The 15401-nt window shown below is 40.7% G+C and overlaps 1 protein-coding gene across 4 annotated transcripts in view; it reads right to left on the bottom strand.

Moving 5' to 3' along the window:
* Positions 1-672: 672 nt before the first annotated feature.
* Positions 673-15401, bottom strand: part of CBLB (Cbl proto-oncogene B) — a 134323-nt gene continuing 119594 nt past the window's right edge. For 2 of the 4 annotated variants that reach the window (XM_080375452.1, XM_080375453.1), the window contains exons 16-19: positions 15208-15339; positions 13785-13922; positions 11119-11238; positions 673-5874 (exon numbers count right to left, since the gene is read on the bottom strand). In XM_080375452.1, the coding sequence (XP_080231578.1) occupies positions 5612-5874; positions 11119-11238; positions 13785-13922; positions 15208-15339 (653 nt within the window). In that variant the 3' untranslated portion in view covers positions 673-5611. Of the gene's footprint in view, positions 5875-11118; positions 11239-13784; positions 15340-15401 lie in introns of those variants that run through there. The other 2 variants (XM_080375454.1, XM_080375455.1) reach the window with 2 other exon arrangements.

Below are 15401 nucleotides of genomic sequence, written 5' to 3'. Positions count from 1 at the left end.
CCTAATCATTACAAAGACACAGAGAAGCACACTATCTATTTTGGAGTAAATTATGTGCACCTTGCCAGCTACCTAGGGAGGAAAACTTGCCTTTTAAAACATGGATGACTGTAGTAGCTTGATTATTCTGCAGATTCAGTCCAGCTCTCCAAAAGGAGCAGGTGTTGAGCAGAGGTGAGCACCACGGTCTAGATCTGAACTCCACCAGCTGGCATCAGCTGGAATATTCTCTCCTCTGTGCTCCCCCGGACTGGCACGTACGCATGCATGTACAGACACACACCCTTCAACAACCCAGACTATGAGCTTTAAAGCAGCGGCGTTTCCACTTAAACCCTTATGAAACTCTGGGTTGTTTTGCTAGCATCGAAAATCATCCTGAGCAGAGTGCTGCTTCCCACTTGTCCCGGCTGCCGAGACCCTGGCAGCCCGGTCCGAACCTTCTACAGGGCTGCTCGGGGAAGGCTGCGGGAACTGACAACTGCAGCCACCTCGACAGACGCTCCTGCATCGGCACTGGGCACCCAGGCAGCTCAGCACGGCTCAACCCGTACGCCAACAGCAGAACGGGGCTCGGGCTGTTGGGACAGAATTACCTCCTATGTGTTCTCTGCTGCTCTCCCATCTTGCTGGCTGCCGTGGAAGTTATTGCAATGAAAAAAGCTGCTGGTTTTGTTTTTTTGTTTTTTGTTTTTTTTTATACAAAGAAGTATTATTGCAGTTGGACTGGCCAGATCCTTCATGGATCCAGGCAGGTGCAAGCAGCTTCACAGTCCGAAGACCAGTATCCAACGGGCTTGTGCTTTCGTATCTGGCAGGTCTAAGAAGCAAGAACCTCATCATGGCTCGTATTTTTGTGAAGCCTTTAAATTCCTTACAATGTTTAGGAGGGTTATGGGATTACATGTCACAAATTTAAGATATGTGATTTAAGAGATTTGGGCTTTAGGATTTATTTTGAGAAAGAATTTTCCCTGCCAGACTCGAAATAATCCAAGGACAAATGGAATGTTTAGGTGCCAAATTAACACACTGTGTTTTAAAATCTAAATTTATAATTTTCCCGCTGGAGACCCATTGCAACTGATCAATGGAGGCAGGTACCTTGTACAGAATCAATGACTGGGTCTATCAGACAAAAATTCCTGCAACATTCCTAGAGTACCCAGCTGCTAAAATTTGACGATAACACAATAAAGTGGCAGCTGGCTTTCACATCGGAAGAGTAAAAAGGGAGAGATACAGGCTGCTTTAGTACTAAGGACAAGCATACCAAACAGTTACCTTCCCTACTTATTAGTATGACTAGTGACCTATATAATGGACAAGGATTTAACACAGACTGAAGGAAGTACCATGAAAATCTCATCACTGAAGGTCTAATCCGACCTGCAGGGAATGGTGTTGGGCTTTAAATACGAGTAGTTGTATTGTCATGCATAGTGGAGGGGTTAGGTTTTCTACGCTTTTTTCAGAATGCTGGAATACAGTCACAGGAAAAAAAAAAAAAGTTTTACACTCCTAAAATATTTTTGACATTAAGAATACTACGCTTGAGACTGTAAATGCACAGGATGCTAAAGGAATTGTAATTTTCTTCAGGAAAAAGAAATAATAATCCTGTAAATTAATGTGTAGTCAGGACTATATGTTCACCACTTTGGATTCTAAATATTTAATGATTATCATCTTTCTTCCATACAGCTATTACACGCACATTCCAAAACTGCTGCCAATTTATAAATTTTTACTACTGAAATTTAGAAATGCACTAATGTATGGGGAAATAAAGCGAATGTCTCAATGCAATGATTCACCTCATTTTAGAACGAGGCCACATTCTTGTGATTTACAAAACAACAGTTTCTAAGACCCCTACACAGGACAGGCTGTGCTTCCAAAGCAGCATATGAAAAGGGGTAATATTTAATAACAGAGAGACAGAGTCTTGAAAAACCACGGACCAACCCAACATTCTGTTAACATTAATTTTATAAAATACCTTACATGAACAGATAAAGAAGTTGAGCTTACATAATAACCAAAATTTAAAAAGAATGTTGAATAAAATATAAATTAATTGAACACATCACTAAGTTTGCCACAAGTTAGACAAGTTTATAAAAGGCATTTTCAGATAAAATAGTTATTTGAAAGAAAATCCTTCAAAATGGAAACTACTGAAGTCCTTTTTCAAGAAGTCATTCCTAAAAGCGCTAAATTCCAGGTCAACAGGTAGTACCTGAATTTGCTTAGAATATGGTGTTCATTTGCTTCCAAATTTGTCAGGCTTTAAGACACAAATTTAAATGCTTTCAGGTCAGAGTCGTCAGTGCAAAGTAAAGCTTCAAGCTGAAGAGAAATGTAACAAAAGAAATGATCCTGGTACAAAACCTCCTAAATTCACATTATGGAAAAAAACCTCTGCCTGATGCACTCGTGAGATACTGAACGTTAACCAATGTTACCAGTGGTCACTTGAGGGTTGCAGCAAAGCCATTAACGTGGCTAATTGTATTCATTTATTTTATCATAATTTCAATTTTTTTCCACTCATAAACTTTGGAAACAATCCATGCTGCTGATGCCCGCTCACTTTGCTCAACTTCTGCTTCAGACAGTTTGCTTAAAACGCAGCAACGTAGCCAACAGGAGATAGAAGGTGAGGCCAACAGCCATCAGAATGACGGTCTAAAGCCTGCCAGGACATTTCGCTGGAAGAAGCGGGGTAGCACATCTGCCCGAGTTCAGCCAGCTTCCTTCATCCAAGTGCTCTCACTGCTGCCAGCCTTCCTTAAAGTTATATACGTGCGTAACTCGCTGCCAGGCTCAGACCCGTAAGCCTTTCAAAGGTTAAAATACACTTAGAGGACTATGTGCTTAGGGAACTAGACTGCAGCCAGATTAATTTATCTTAAGCTTATTAATTCCCGCAGAGTAAACATCAACACCAGCAAAGCAATTCCACTCCGTTTGACTTCAAAACTATTAACCAAAACAGGTTTGAAATAGTCTTCATGTTCCGCTATTTAGAAGCATTATTAGCGCATTCATTTAAAGATTAATGGAATTCTTTTTCAAGTTACCAACTCAGAATATTGCTCATAAAGCCTTTTTTAACACACGCTACAAAACCCCAAGTGTCACTGGTGGTCACAACCAGAAAGGAGCAGGAAAACGTCACCCCCCCAAACCTGTCAGGCAGCAGTTCCAGCCTCCAGCTGAAGCACAAGGCTGTAATTCATACTAAGCTGCTGCATAAAACGAGAAAATGAGTTCTCGGTTACAATTCAAAATTTCAAAACGTGATGTGCAGCTTGTGTGCTTGTCCTTGTAAAGTGCTCGGCTCTCACTGTCGCCAGTGCCGCGCTGGCCGTTACGCAAGAACCTCATTTAAGCAATTCCAGTCCAACCAGAGTGTTTCAGTTAACAGCCTGAATCGCTTTCAATTTATAGATCGCTAAAATGCTGGAGTGACGGTGAAAAAAACAACCCCAAAACAAAGGAACAAGAGGGTTCAACACTAGGCAAAACTCTCCTCGCACACAGGGGAAAGATTTACTTGAACTAAAAGCACAGACTATAACTTCCACCGAAACTTCTCATAAGCTGTACCCAAGGAACGGACCTTTGAAGGAAGCTGCAAATGTCCTGGTCTAGAACATCAACCCAGAATCACTTGCTTAAATCAAAACGGAACAGATGCTTTTCCCCATACCCTGAATCCTCCTGGTTATCTTTTATCACTGAAGCAGATCAATGATACCCATACTATGCTCTGTGATGCTACAAAATAATTTATTTAATTAGTTTTAAGAATAAGTTCTTTCATGAAACGATGGACTGACATATCACAGCGATTTGCACTGGGTGTTCCCAGTTATTTTGAATCCTGCAATGCAGCCATTTGCTGTCCTAAAAAAAAAATAAAATCTTTAAAACAAATGTACTGACTGCTGTTGAGATCTGGTCCTGTAAGTGATGTAACTTTTACCACTGGCTCAGAATGAAGAACACTGACAGCTGAAAGGGAACAATAAATATACACCTCAAACCCAGCTTAGCACACCGTGAAAATTCTCACATATCGGTCACATCTCAAAACATGAAAAATATCCCAACTACCACATGGTTTTATCTGTTTGATAGTAATAAAAGAAAAAAAGATTTCAAAGTTTCCTAAAAAAAAACCACAAAACCACCACCCCCCCCCCAAAAAAAAAAAAAAAAAGACAGCAGCAATTTAAAAATTATTCTGGAAATATTTGGACTCTTGAGTGTACTAAGAAGAGTTGCCTTCTCCCTTCCCGACAGCTGGGAAGATTTTTAATTTGGTTTGCATCAATTTGGACTCAAAAATAAAACGTCAGAGCTCGGAGTATCACTAACCAAGTAAACCAAAAACGTATTTCCAACTAAGCAGCTGGAAAGTGAGCTAATTAATTTGGGTATTAAACACATACTTGAGCATAACGAAGTGTACAGAGGAGGAGGTTACTAAAGAACTTTGCAAAAAATATTGCTACAGTAGCATTAGGAATTAACAGTGCATCAAAGATTTAAAGTTTCCACGTTAATACAAACTGATCCAAGCCACAACGAACCACAGAATAATCACTCAAACAAGAAGTTAACCGCATTATACTTTACAGAAGCTAGGACTGGAATTTACCTGAACACCATTCACATGATTCAAAAAGATCCCTTCTAGGCTGGCACGCCTCCACTGGCACAGTGCCAGCAGTGTGTGATCAAAACAGAGGACTGCCTTGTGCATTTGGCTTTTTCTGAACGTTTGCAATCAAAGACTCAAATCTGAAAGAGCTTTTACATGTTAGAACTCAGTATCGCTGCCGCGTTAAATGTTTTATTTGTTGGTTGGGATTTTTGTGTGTGGACACGGTGTATAAAAGACCTTGAGAACTACAGGTCACGGAATTCATGTTAAACAGAAAGCTGCCCAACATTAATGTCAAAATACCTTTAAAAAGGCAGTTCATAGACAGAATAATGCATTTTACATTCAGATATTTCCTCTCTCAAAAGCAAAGGAATCTCAGAAGAAAAAAAATCAGTAGTGAAGGCCACATACTTTTTGCATTAGATGAGCTGAAATGCAAAAAACAATTAAAGCATCTTGTAAGAGAAAAAAAAACAAACAACAACAAACACAGAACTTCTGGGAAGTGATGATTTAGTTGATGGGGTGGTCAGCATAGAAACTGTTGGGAATGCTACAGCAGAACTGACCACAGGTACAAGGGAGCATGAACAGGAACATGGTACAGGCACCAACTAGAAAACTGTAACTTGCCAACTTGTAAACAAGAAAAAGCATTTCACAGATTAAAAGTTCTAGGGAAGTAAACTTCTTTAAATTATTTTGTCAGTTCAACCCTGATTTAAAAAAGTATGGCTAGCAAAAATACATAAGCCTCAGCATATTTATGAGTCTTGATCAGAGCAGCCATGAGTCTTTGATAAATGGCTGGAAACAAACACCCTTCTACTAAGGATGAAAGAAAAAATATTCCATTCTCTTCTTTCTGTCATTCCCCAATCCACACGCGTATACGCAGAATTCACATGATCCAAGAAGATCTTGATGCTGCTATAGGTTGAGACGCGGAGAGACGGGTGGAGGAAAACAGACAAACTCCCTTAAAATACTACGGGCCACGTCAACATTATTCTGGGCAATTTCAAGCGCCCTCTTGACTTCTTCAAAGGAATAGCCCTCTCCCATAAGTTTTGCAATTTTTGCATCCACATTTTCCGTGGCACTGTCAGAGCTGTATGCTTTCCTGTGGTGTATTTCTGGTGCAGTCCTCCGAGGGAGCGGTTTAGGGGGCCTGGCTGGTGCTTGTGAACCATCTGTTTCAAATAAAGGAGATAGGGATCATTATAAATTGGCTTAAAATTGCGTTTTAAGTAGGTCAAGCCTCACAAAGCAGTTTAAAAAGTAAAACTCTAAAGATACACGAAGAGATATTTTAATGCACCGATACATCTCATTTTAAAATTCGGAGAGAAGCTGAATTCCTCAAGCACATCCAAAATGCAAGCGATGTAGTGAAACACTATTTTAACAATATGATGCAAACATGCAGGTTACACTGAACTATCCAAGGCTGGAAGAAAGCACGATGAGACAGCAAAGATGGTGAAAATAGCCAGTCAATGTTTTAAAGGCTATTCACTCTCAACCCACAATTTAAGAAGTTTTTCTTAGTCTGGTTAAAAAATCAACCAAAACCCAACCCCCCAAATTTGATCACAATTTTGTTGGGGGCCATAAGATGTACAGAAGAGGAATCTAGCCAAATATGTGTGCGGGAGAAAACCCCTTCCCTTATTGGCACACCTTGCAGACTGCTCCATCAGCCACGGCTCATTTCAGGCACAGCAGCTATGCCCGCCCGAGTATGGAAATCACTGGTTCCTCAAAAAGAACCCAGGGTTTTTTTTTTTTTTCCTAGTCCAATTATTTCCAGTGGAGAGAACAGAACATGATCCTTCCTCTCCACCGCTTTGGGAATATCTTCCCTTTCCTTCTCTTCTATGGAAAGGTTGCCTCCACAGTTAACGCTGGTGCTAAGAATCATGATGTGCTGATGAAAAGAGCTAATAATCAAACTTGTTAATCTTCTCAGTCAAGAGGTCCGTGCTCAAACTTGGTACTTTACTGAAACCTCTTCATCCTCACCATTCCACAGTAAGAAGCTTAAATACAAGCAGGCATAGAGCAGAAAACACTTTCAAGAGCAAAGTATTTTTTTTTAAAAAAAGTCTTTAATCCTTCAAAAGGGATTCTAAAAAGTTCCATCAACAGTGACTTTGATAGATAAATTAAGAGAAATTTCTGGCTGTGATCCTTCCTGTTTACTTCCACTGACAGCAATGGCACTTTGCAGCATTAAGTACTTCAGAGAGAGTTTTTTAGTGATGAAAGAATATTGTATTTCTACTATTGCTGTTACAACACGCTACCCTACCGTAACGCCGGACAGAGAGAACTGCAAGTCAACTGAGTGCATTAAACACCTCAGAAGAATGAAAACCGTTCACAGTAGTGCACACGTCTAACCAAGGGGTATTCTTCTCTCAACTTAAGTTTCCATGTGTTCCAATGAGAGCATCGTTATAAATTTTAATTCCATTTCTTAATTCACACAAGGTAAGCAAATGGTACTTGTACCAAGATGGTGATAGTCATATGCCAAATGTATGAGAGTAATTTGATTAAAAATTCACAGTAAAGGGCTAAGATTAATTGTGTTCTCATTGAACTGCCCATCCTCCTTGCAAATGGTTACGACACAACCCGCAGACAGCAAGGGCTATTTAGTATTTGTTATGACTTTTTTCTCTCCCAAGATGTGAAGGATTATATAAATGCCAAACATCCTAGCAAATGGGATACATAGGACGCCAAGCATCCTAGCAGATGCAAACCTGATATGAGGCTGTGGAAGATCTATGAAACACACAGGTTTGAGAAAGTATCTACAGCTCAGGGAAAGTGGATAATCACTAAAAACCAAACCAGAAACAAGTTAACTTTCTCACTTCAATTCAGAAAACTCAAGACTGTAACATAGGCATATACTCTACCTTTAAAATAATGGTACATTATGTTAAAAGCAATTGGTTTTCTTTCAGAAACACTTCAAAAATGTTCTAATACGCACATTTCATTATGGACTTCATTTCTATTCAGGGTGAAACAAAATTAATTGGCAAACTTAACATTTTTCCCTGGGCTTGAAATGCAGAAGAAATGCCTTATGCATAGATCAGACCCTTCTGCGTGCGTGCTACATGAGATATTTTTTGCTCTACCCATTCTAATACAGGCTTTGAACTGCAGTTATTTCTTATATAAAACCTTCAATGTACTGAAGCTTCCAAACAAACTTTATTAAGCAATCACATCATTTAGAAAGGTCATTTTTAATTCTGTCAGCAGATTTGCAGCATTGGCATTTTAGTCTCACTACAGTGACATCTCTCCTTAGCCCTGATACTGGAAGATCTTCAGCCCCCCTCTCTGTCTCAATTCCCATTATTATTTTTTTAAGCACTGACATCTCTTTCCGTATCTTCACATCCGTATAAAATTTTAGCTGAAGCTGGGCATCACACTGGATCCTGAGCTTAAAGATACTAAGCCTAAGCTGCATATCCATCTGGACACTGCGATAGAGGTATTTAAGCAGGACTTTCCTCCCCAGCCTCCCATCCTCTGTGATGTTTCAGCCACCGTGGATGCCCGACTAGAAATTCAAAGAGATTTTCTAATTGGGTAATTCAATTAACAGCTTCCACAGCAAGGAGCTTCCTCTAGCATCGCATTTCTGCAATCCAGCACTAGCGTTAACCCTTAGGTAGGGGGTTAGCAGGGAGGCAGGCGCAGGCTCATGCTGTAAGCGTTTAAAAGGCACGGACAAAGCTGCCAGGGCAGAGCTCTGCGGCACGGTGGGAAGAGGGTATTTGTAAGGATGCGACTGTCTGTCCCTCCCTGCTGCGAAGTGCCCCCCCCTCTTTTCTTCCCTTGAGGCTCCTCCTCTGTGCTCTGCGGTGACTGAGAGAGCAGAAAGTGAGGAAGGGGTAACTGCACCAATGGGTCCTTCGAGCATGTTAGGTGTGATCACGGTATTTTGCATTACTGCAGAACATTATTCCCCTCCTGCAAGGTTAACTAAAATCCACCCTGAAAGAATATGGGACACCCTCCCTTTAACACCTGCCTGCGAAGGAATTTGTATTTGCATGCAAGTGCTTTAGCCAGGCCAGGTGAGTGAACAGGCAGCAGATGAATATAGGAATATACGTAACCAGCCCTTTCCGTCTGTTTCTTACAGAATAGCTAAATTCAGTAAAATACAGCGGGCATCTGCATTAGAGATTTTCTTCTACCTTTCCCACGTACTGTTGGTTGCACTTAGGTAAAATATGTTAAATATTAGCAATATCTCCTTCTCTTGCTTTTATTGTAACAATTCTTTTTATTTTTTTTATTAAATTTAAGAAGTTTGGAGATCTGTGCCTTTGGGAGAGTTAGGTGCATAATTGAGAGCTATTTCTTAACTATTCAATACTGAATAAGTTGCTGAATTAGAATAAATTTCTCGTTACGTGTTAACAATTCAGTTCAACACCCTGACAGCAGTCTTAAAAACAGCCAAACTGAAGCGAAGGACTCCCCACGCTACTCTAAGGAGCCAGTGGCTAAATTATAATTAGATTTTAGAGTGAACTACATTTCTTTTCCACCTAGTTCAAAGAACCACCAGAGAAAAGGTGTGAAATAAAGGATTTCCTAAGTGAAGGGATTAGTTCAGAATACACACAAAAACAAAAGTTCTGAATACATCACACTCTCTGCACTGTCTTTTCAAACCACAGATGAAGGTGCATCAGTTAATCCTGAAGCTCAGCAGTTCTGCTCCATGGAGTTACTGCCACTGTAAAAACAACTTTCCAATCCAGACTATGACATGATCTATCACATAGTTTTCATTTAATTGAAATTAAATTTAATATCTTGCCATACATCATGCTGATTTAAAACGTTATTTATAGCAAAGGTTGACACATGTTTTAGAAGATAGCTGTGGCAAACATACAGATAGAAAATGTGTTTATTAAGTAACGTCAGAAAGCTCCAGGATCTTAAGTAGCAAGCATCTTGCAGTCATTTAGAAAAATTAAAAATCATTCTACCACAGAATAGCAAGAAGTGCAGGAAAACTCCACAGCCTGAATAGGTAGTTGTATCTTTGTCATAATTTGTATTATAAAAAAAATTAAAATGCCCTAAATAAATCAGCTTATCACTGTAAGATCCCTCACAGTGTCACATAAAAACCACACATTATAAACCATCATTTTTTTCCTAGCAATGGGGGTAAAACCCCCCATAAACATTAGTATCTTAGTTGAGGTATCCTCCCCAAAGTTCTCCTTTTTACCAAAGGCATCACGCCAATTCTCAAATGTGCTATTCATTCGAAATCCTGTAGCATTCTTCAAGGCTCACTGAATTTCCCCTGTACTTTAAGTTGGAAAAATATATTCTTTCTTTCCTACCCCGGCAGAGTGGAACTACTGAACCTTCTGAGAAACTACATCTTCTTGAGAAGAAGAGACGTAATTACTATTAAAAAAAAATATCATTTTTCTGCTTGTGACTGTTGCAATTGAACACTGATGCTCATTAGAACTGAAAGACTAGAGAAATAAGTCCCTTCCTTTACATATTAGAAAAGAGTTTTCATGCACAATTCTCTTCTCTGAAGAACAAATAATGGTTCAAAGCATCACTCAGTTCCTTCTTTGTGTGGTCTCCCCACACAGCAAAATTATGTAGATGGGACCATCCTCCCCCTTCCCCATACACCATGCACACCTAAAGAAAATATTTGTCTAAAAATTGGTAAAAGAATTTTGAAATACAGGTAATACTGTTTACTATTTAAATTCCTTTGAGTAGCTTTCCTTTAAATACTATTAATGTTGCTGGAAAACCATAAGTTTTGCTTACAGAATTTCTTCTTAGGGAAGAATTGCTTCTACTGTACCTGTTCCATTGCAAAAAGCAGACTGCATTTTAATTGGGTTTGGTTCTTGTTTTATTAGAAATTTTATTACAGTTTTCTCAGAAGTTCCAACAAACATACTAGCAAAACAGACGAGAAAAATAACGCTTTAAAGAGTGAAGCTACTTTTTTTTTTTTTCAGGACAATGAAACAAAGATGGAAGAGAGATGCATGTGGTCCCTGCAGGACTTCTGATCTCTTGTAAGCTTTAGAAGGGGCAGAAAAATCCCTGCCTTTCTCAAAACCCAAGGATCACCAGAACTGACATAAGCATTCAGTTTGGCAGCTAGGGAAATCGATGCCATGCTACACCCACGGACAACAGGTAGCCCCTTCCACCTATACTGCAGAACTTTAACCTCCTTCTATCCTTTGGTGCTTTCATATTTTTGTAAAGCGGTATTACCATTGCCATTTACTGCCCAGAATAACAAAAAAAACTCGCTGGACTTTATGGATGAGAGTTATTTGCTTCATAAAGCTGTAATTTTCTACAAGAACAATTTTCTACCTTACCTGAAGAGGGAGGAAGCTGATCGTAGTCTTGAGATGTCCTGTTTGTTTTGACAGTTTCTCCAGTTACTCTACGAGCAGGTGGCAAAGGAACGTGACCGGCTATCGGGTCAAAATGGGGATCTGTAATAACAGAACAAAAAAAGTGTCTTAAAATAATTAGCAGTAATATTTGGGGGACACATAGAAGCTAGGCTTCAAGCAGCCTCCCTTCAGGTGGAGGCGAGGCGAGGTGTGCCCCCGGAGCACGTCCATACACCCGCATACATCAAGTCCAACGCGTGCACAGCAGCCACTGAGAAAGGAGAAATTCACACCTCTGAGCTGTGATTAAAGCAAACCTAGTGGTACCCACAGTTAGGTGAATTTCAACTCCAACAGGCACGTCGCTATGTCCTGAAGTGACAAAACCAGGAGCGGGGCTCAGAGGTGGTCTGTCCTGCACGAGCATGACCAGAGACATCCCAGCTCTTCAGTTTGCTTAGAGCTTGGGGACACTTCAACGCTTTGCAGGTCACAAAAACTGCAGGGCAGGTTTCCCATCTGTGCAGTCCCAGCTATGGGTAAATATTAGAGGGACCAGTACAGGCTGTGACTTTTCTCTCTTTTTTTTTTTTTTTTTTTTTTTTTACAAAGCTTTTACAGGCTTTTCAGTTCTCTCTGATTACAGAAACAGAATTTTAAAAATCAGAGAAAACTACAGTCCTGGTATATTGTATCCTTTATGTCCTTTTTTTTTTTTTTTAATTTTCTTGGCTATTGAGGATGCAGCTGAGCAAATGTTAACATCATCCCGGACCTGGCTTCTGCTCTGGACTTATGAATGTGTGTATGTGAGTGCAAATTTTTGCTGTTGCTGATGATGAGATTATTATTCTCATCTGACAAGCTCTGATGGATAGCTGAGAAATCACCCCCAAGACTTGTATGGAAACCAATCATCAAAACCTCATCATAAATCTTCTACAGCAGTTTATTTGACAAGATGCAAAGTAAGTAATATAGCTTTAAAAAACCCGTAAGAATAAAAAAAAATTAGATGACTCCACGCAACCATGCATGCCTAAGTAGATGTATACACTTCTATGATTAATGAAAACTGCAGCTATAAAATTGCATTCACTATACAATATGAAGAACAATACATGGCCATAGCTACATTTTCCAGATTTTTAAACAAAAGCTATTTAATATTTTTTTTTAACACTACCTGTGACGTTTCTTAAGATTATTTGGAAATAACACTTAATAACTTAAAAATCTGCATGTTCCTGGGAACCGCACACCGACAGACGGAGTCTGTGTGCGTCCATCCGTGTGTCAGGGCTTCCATTTTTCCTCTCCATTCCTACCAGACCTGGATGATGTAGTGTGTGCTCCTGCACCAGTTGGCACAACTGAAGCACCCGTTCAGACTGGACTGCTGAAAATGAGATTATTTTTAGTTTGAAGTGTAGAAAATAAATTCGTTCCTGGCTCTGTATTTACGAAGATCAACCTTTACATCCTGTAATGGGCTAAATCTTGTTACCTGGATGCATTGTATGAGAAAGTGAGACACTGAGCTGAACGTACATTGTAAAATGTACGCAGTTTTGGCAAATTCCTCTATGTCAGGCCTTGATTGGTGGCAAAAAATACATAATAAAAACATTCTGTAAAAGGTCACTCCAGCCTAAACTAGCTCACTTCCATCCCACAGCTACTGTCATTCACAGAGGTCAGGCAAACACCCGACCACTTGTCATCTCCAGCCTGGCCATCCCGTGATGCTGCCGCCAAAACGCACCCGCTTCTCCCTCTCCGTACAGCTTCTGAGAAGAACAGACAGGAGGAGAAAGGCATCTGACCACACCATAAGGTAGATAATCACTGAAAATATTCCTGGGTCAGGTAAACTTAAGATACCAACATCCTCTGGAAGGTTCCAGAGATAAAAAAAATAAAATAGGTCACTTCACAGGTATGCACTACAACCCACAACACCCCTGTTGTAACTTGCAGCAGCAGCAAATGCATTTAGTGTCACCTGACAAACGCTTTTCAACTCCAAGACAAAAGTCATAAATCATGAACATAGCTTTCACACCTTTTACGAGCAAAACACCGACTGGAAAAGGCTCTCAGTGGTTCACCGGGAAAGAAAGGTGAAACCGTGACTTACCAAAGAGGTTACAAACCACCGGCACCTGCAGCCATCTGCAGCAAAATTCTACTACAGTTCTAACCAAGCAGGATGCTCTATTCCCTGATTTTCTAGTTTTTTCCACAAGTTCCAATTTGAAAATAAACCCCAGACATTATGTTTTACTATAGAAAACAACAGAGCTGGCAAAAGGATGGAGACTAGTACTGTGGATTAGAATGGAAAACTTGGCACTTCACAAGTAACAATTCTTACTGGAAATGTACAATTTACCAAGATATCTAGGATGGTAGAGAAATAGCAGCCTTATTTTGCTTCTTTGTGATAAAGTAGAAGTTGTATTTTTATACTCTGAGTTGTTTCATCTCCACCATTAAACCCCCCTCTACTGTTAATATTTTTTAAGTATGAAATATAGTCAAAACACTCTTCTGAAGCCTCATGACAACGCTATCTCAGAACAGATAAGCTTCCGAAGTAAAGGAAAATGCAATTAAATACGCTGTTTCCTTTGTATTCCTACCGGGATGAAGGAAGAGCTCGTGTCCCGACGGGGGCCGGCTCCCCGAGCCAGCGGGCTTCGTGTGCTCGATCATGCTGTGCCGCGCAGGCGGCGGTGGCGGTGGGAGCGCGGGTGGCGAGTTATCAAATGTGTCTTCACCTGCAGTTTAGAAAAGAATTATTAGATGAGCAAAACTTTATTAAGACCCACAGAACACACAGTGAAGCTTAAACTTTTATTTTCTGGCTGCTGAGGCTTTTCCTCCTAGGGTTCGTCTAGCAGTTCAGCGACTCCAGCAATGAAACCGTAAACCGGACCCTTGCTACGCACAATCCTTCAAACACACGCTCCGAACGGCCCCTCGCAGTGCTCCATCTCTTTTCTGGGGTGGGGCAGGGGGGACGGCGGTTTCCTTTGGTGGCTCAATTGCAAAGAGTGTATTACGATGGAAGGTTCACTGAATAAACAACCCCGTTTCAGTGGCTAAGCAAATGTATTTATATTCAAACAGCTGTGCTGACTACATAGAATCTGCTACATTTACACCGTGTATTATTTGTACGTGCTGTTCTAAAGCTCTGACCCCAGGTATAAACTGAATTTTCTAGGGCTTGGCAGAAGGCTGCACCCCGTACACAGAGGGGGTGCAGAGAGGACTGGAGCTACCAAGCCGAGCAATTTTTATCTGTTGTTCTGCCTCCAATCCTGTGTCCTCTCGCAGCTCAGGAACACTTCAGGGACCAGAGAGAGTTCAGTGCAGGAACACAGCAAATGGTCAAAAGCTTTTATGGAACCAGAAAATGGGGTGATGACACACAGAGAGCCCCGCCGCCGAGGCTGGCAGTGAAGGGGTGGGGGTGGCCAGGCGCAGCCCCCGTACATATGCAGAGCTCACCCAGTTCTGCATCGGAGGACAGAACAGAAATCAGGGTTGGAAAAGAAAGCTTTTGGCGACTGGAGGCAGCAGTGAGTCTTGAACTGTCCCTTGACAGTGGAAAAATCCCCAGAAAAACTTACAAATTTAATTTAGTTTTCTTTGACCTAAATACCACCTCTATGGCATTCCTCTTTGTATTTGATAAAAGAAACAGAATTATTTAGGCTACAATATGAAAAACCTTCCACTCTGGCATTAAATTGCAATCCTCAAACTTCCTATTAAGGGACAAAGAATCGTGATTTATTTTAGGGGAAATGGTTTTGCTTTTCTTTATAGCTTGAATACAGATTGAGTATGACTTTTCGTCTGTCTGGCACGAGGGCTTACAGACAGACACCAAGCACAGACCACTGACACAACCATCGACTCACAGCTGTAACGCTTAGCCCATAGCTCCTCTGGTACTCTTAACATACTCAGCACTGGTTTCTTTGCAATAAACATGGTATTTGGTTCATCTAGGCAACGTTAACCATTAAATGTAATCAGCAAAAAGTCTGCAACCTAAAGGGGGCACCAGAAGATCATAATCGGAGGGTGTCCTGTTGAGCAAAGAGCTGTGTTTGGGGTTGTCTCTGGTAGGAGGTCGTGCAGGTGGCAAAGGTACCGGAGCAGTAGGTGCATCATAGGCATCTCCTGAATGACACAATCACAAGAAGTGAATGTTTTCTTGCTGTACCCCTAGAACAGCACAGAGT

Source organism: Falco punctatus (genome assembly GCF_963210335.1).
Source record: "Falco punctatus genome assembly, chromosome: 2".
Taxonomy (NCBI): Eukaryota; Metazoa; Chordata; class Aves; order Falconiformes; family Falconidae; genus Falco; species Falco punctatus.
The sequence above is the reverse complement of the archived record's forward strand: the minus strand, read 5'-3'. Positions and strand labels throughout refer to the sequence as shown.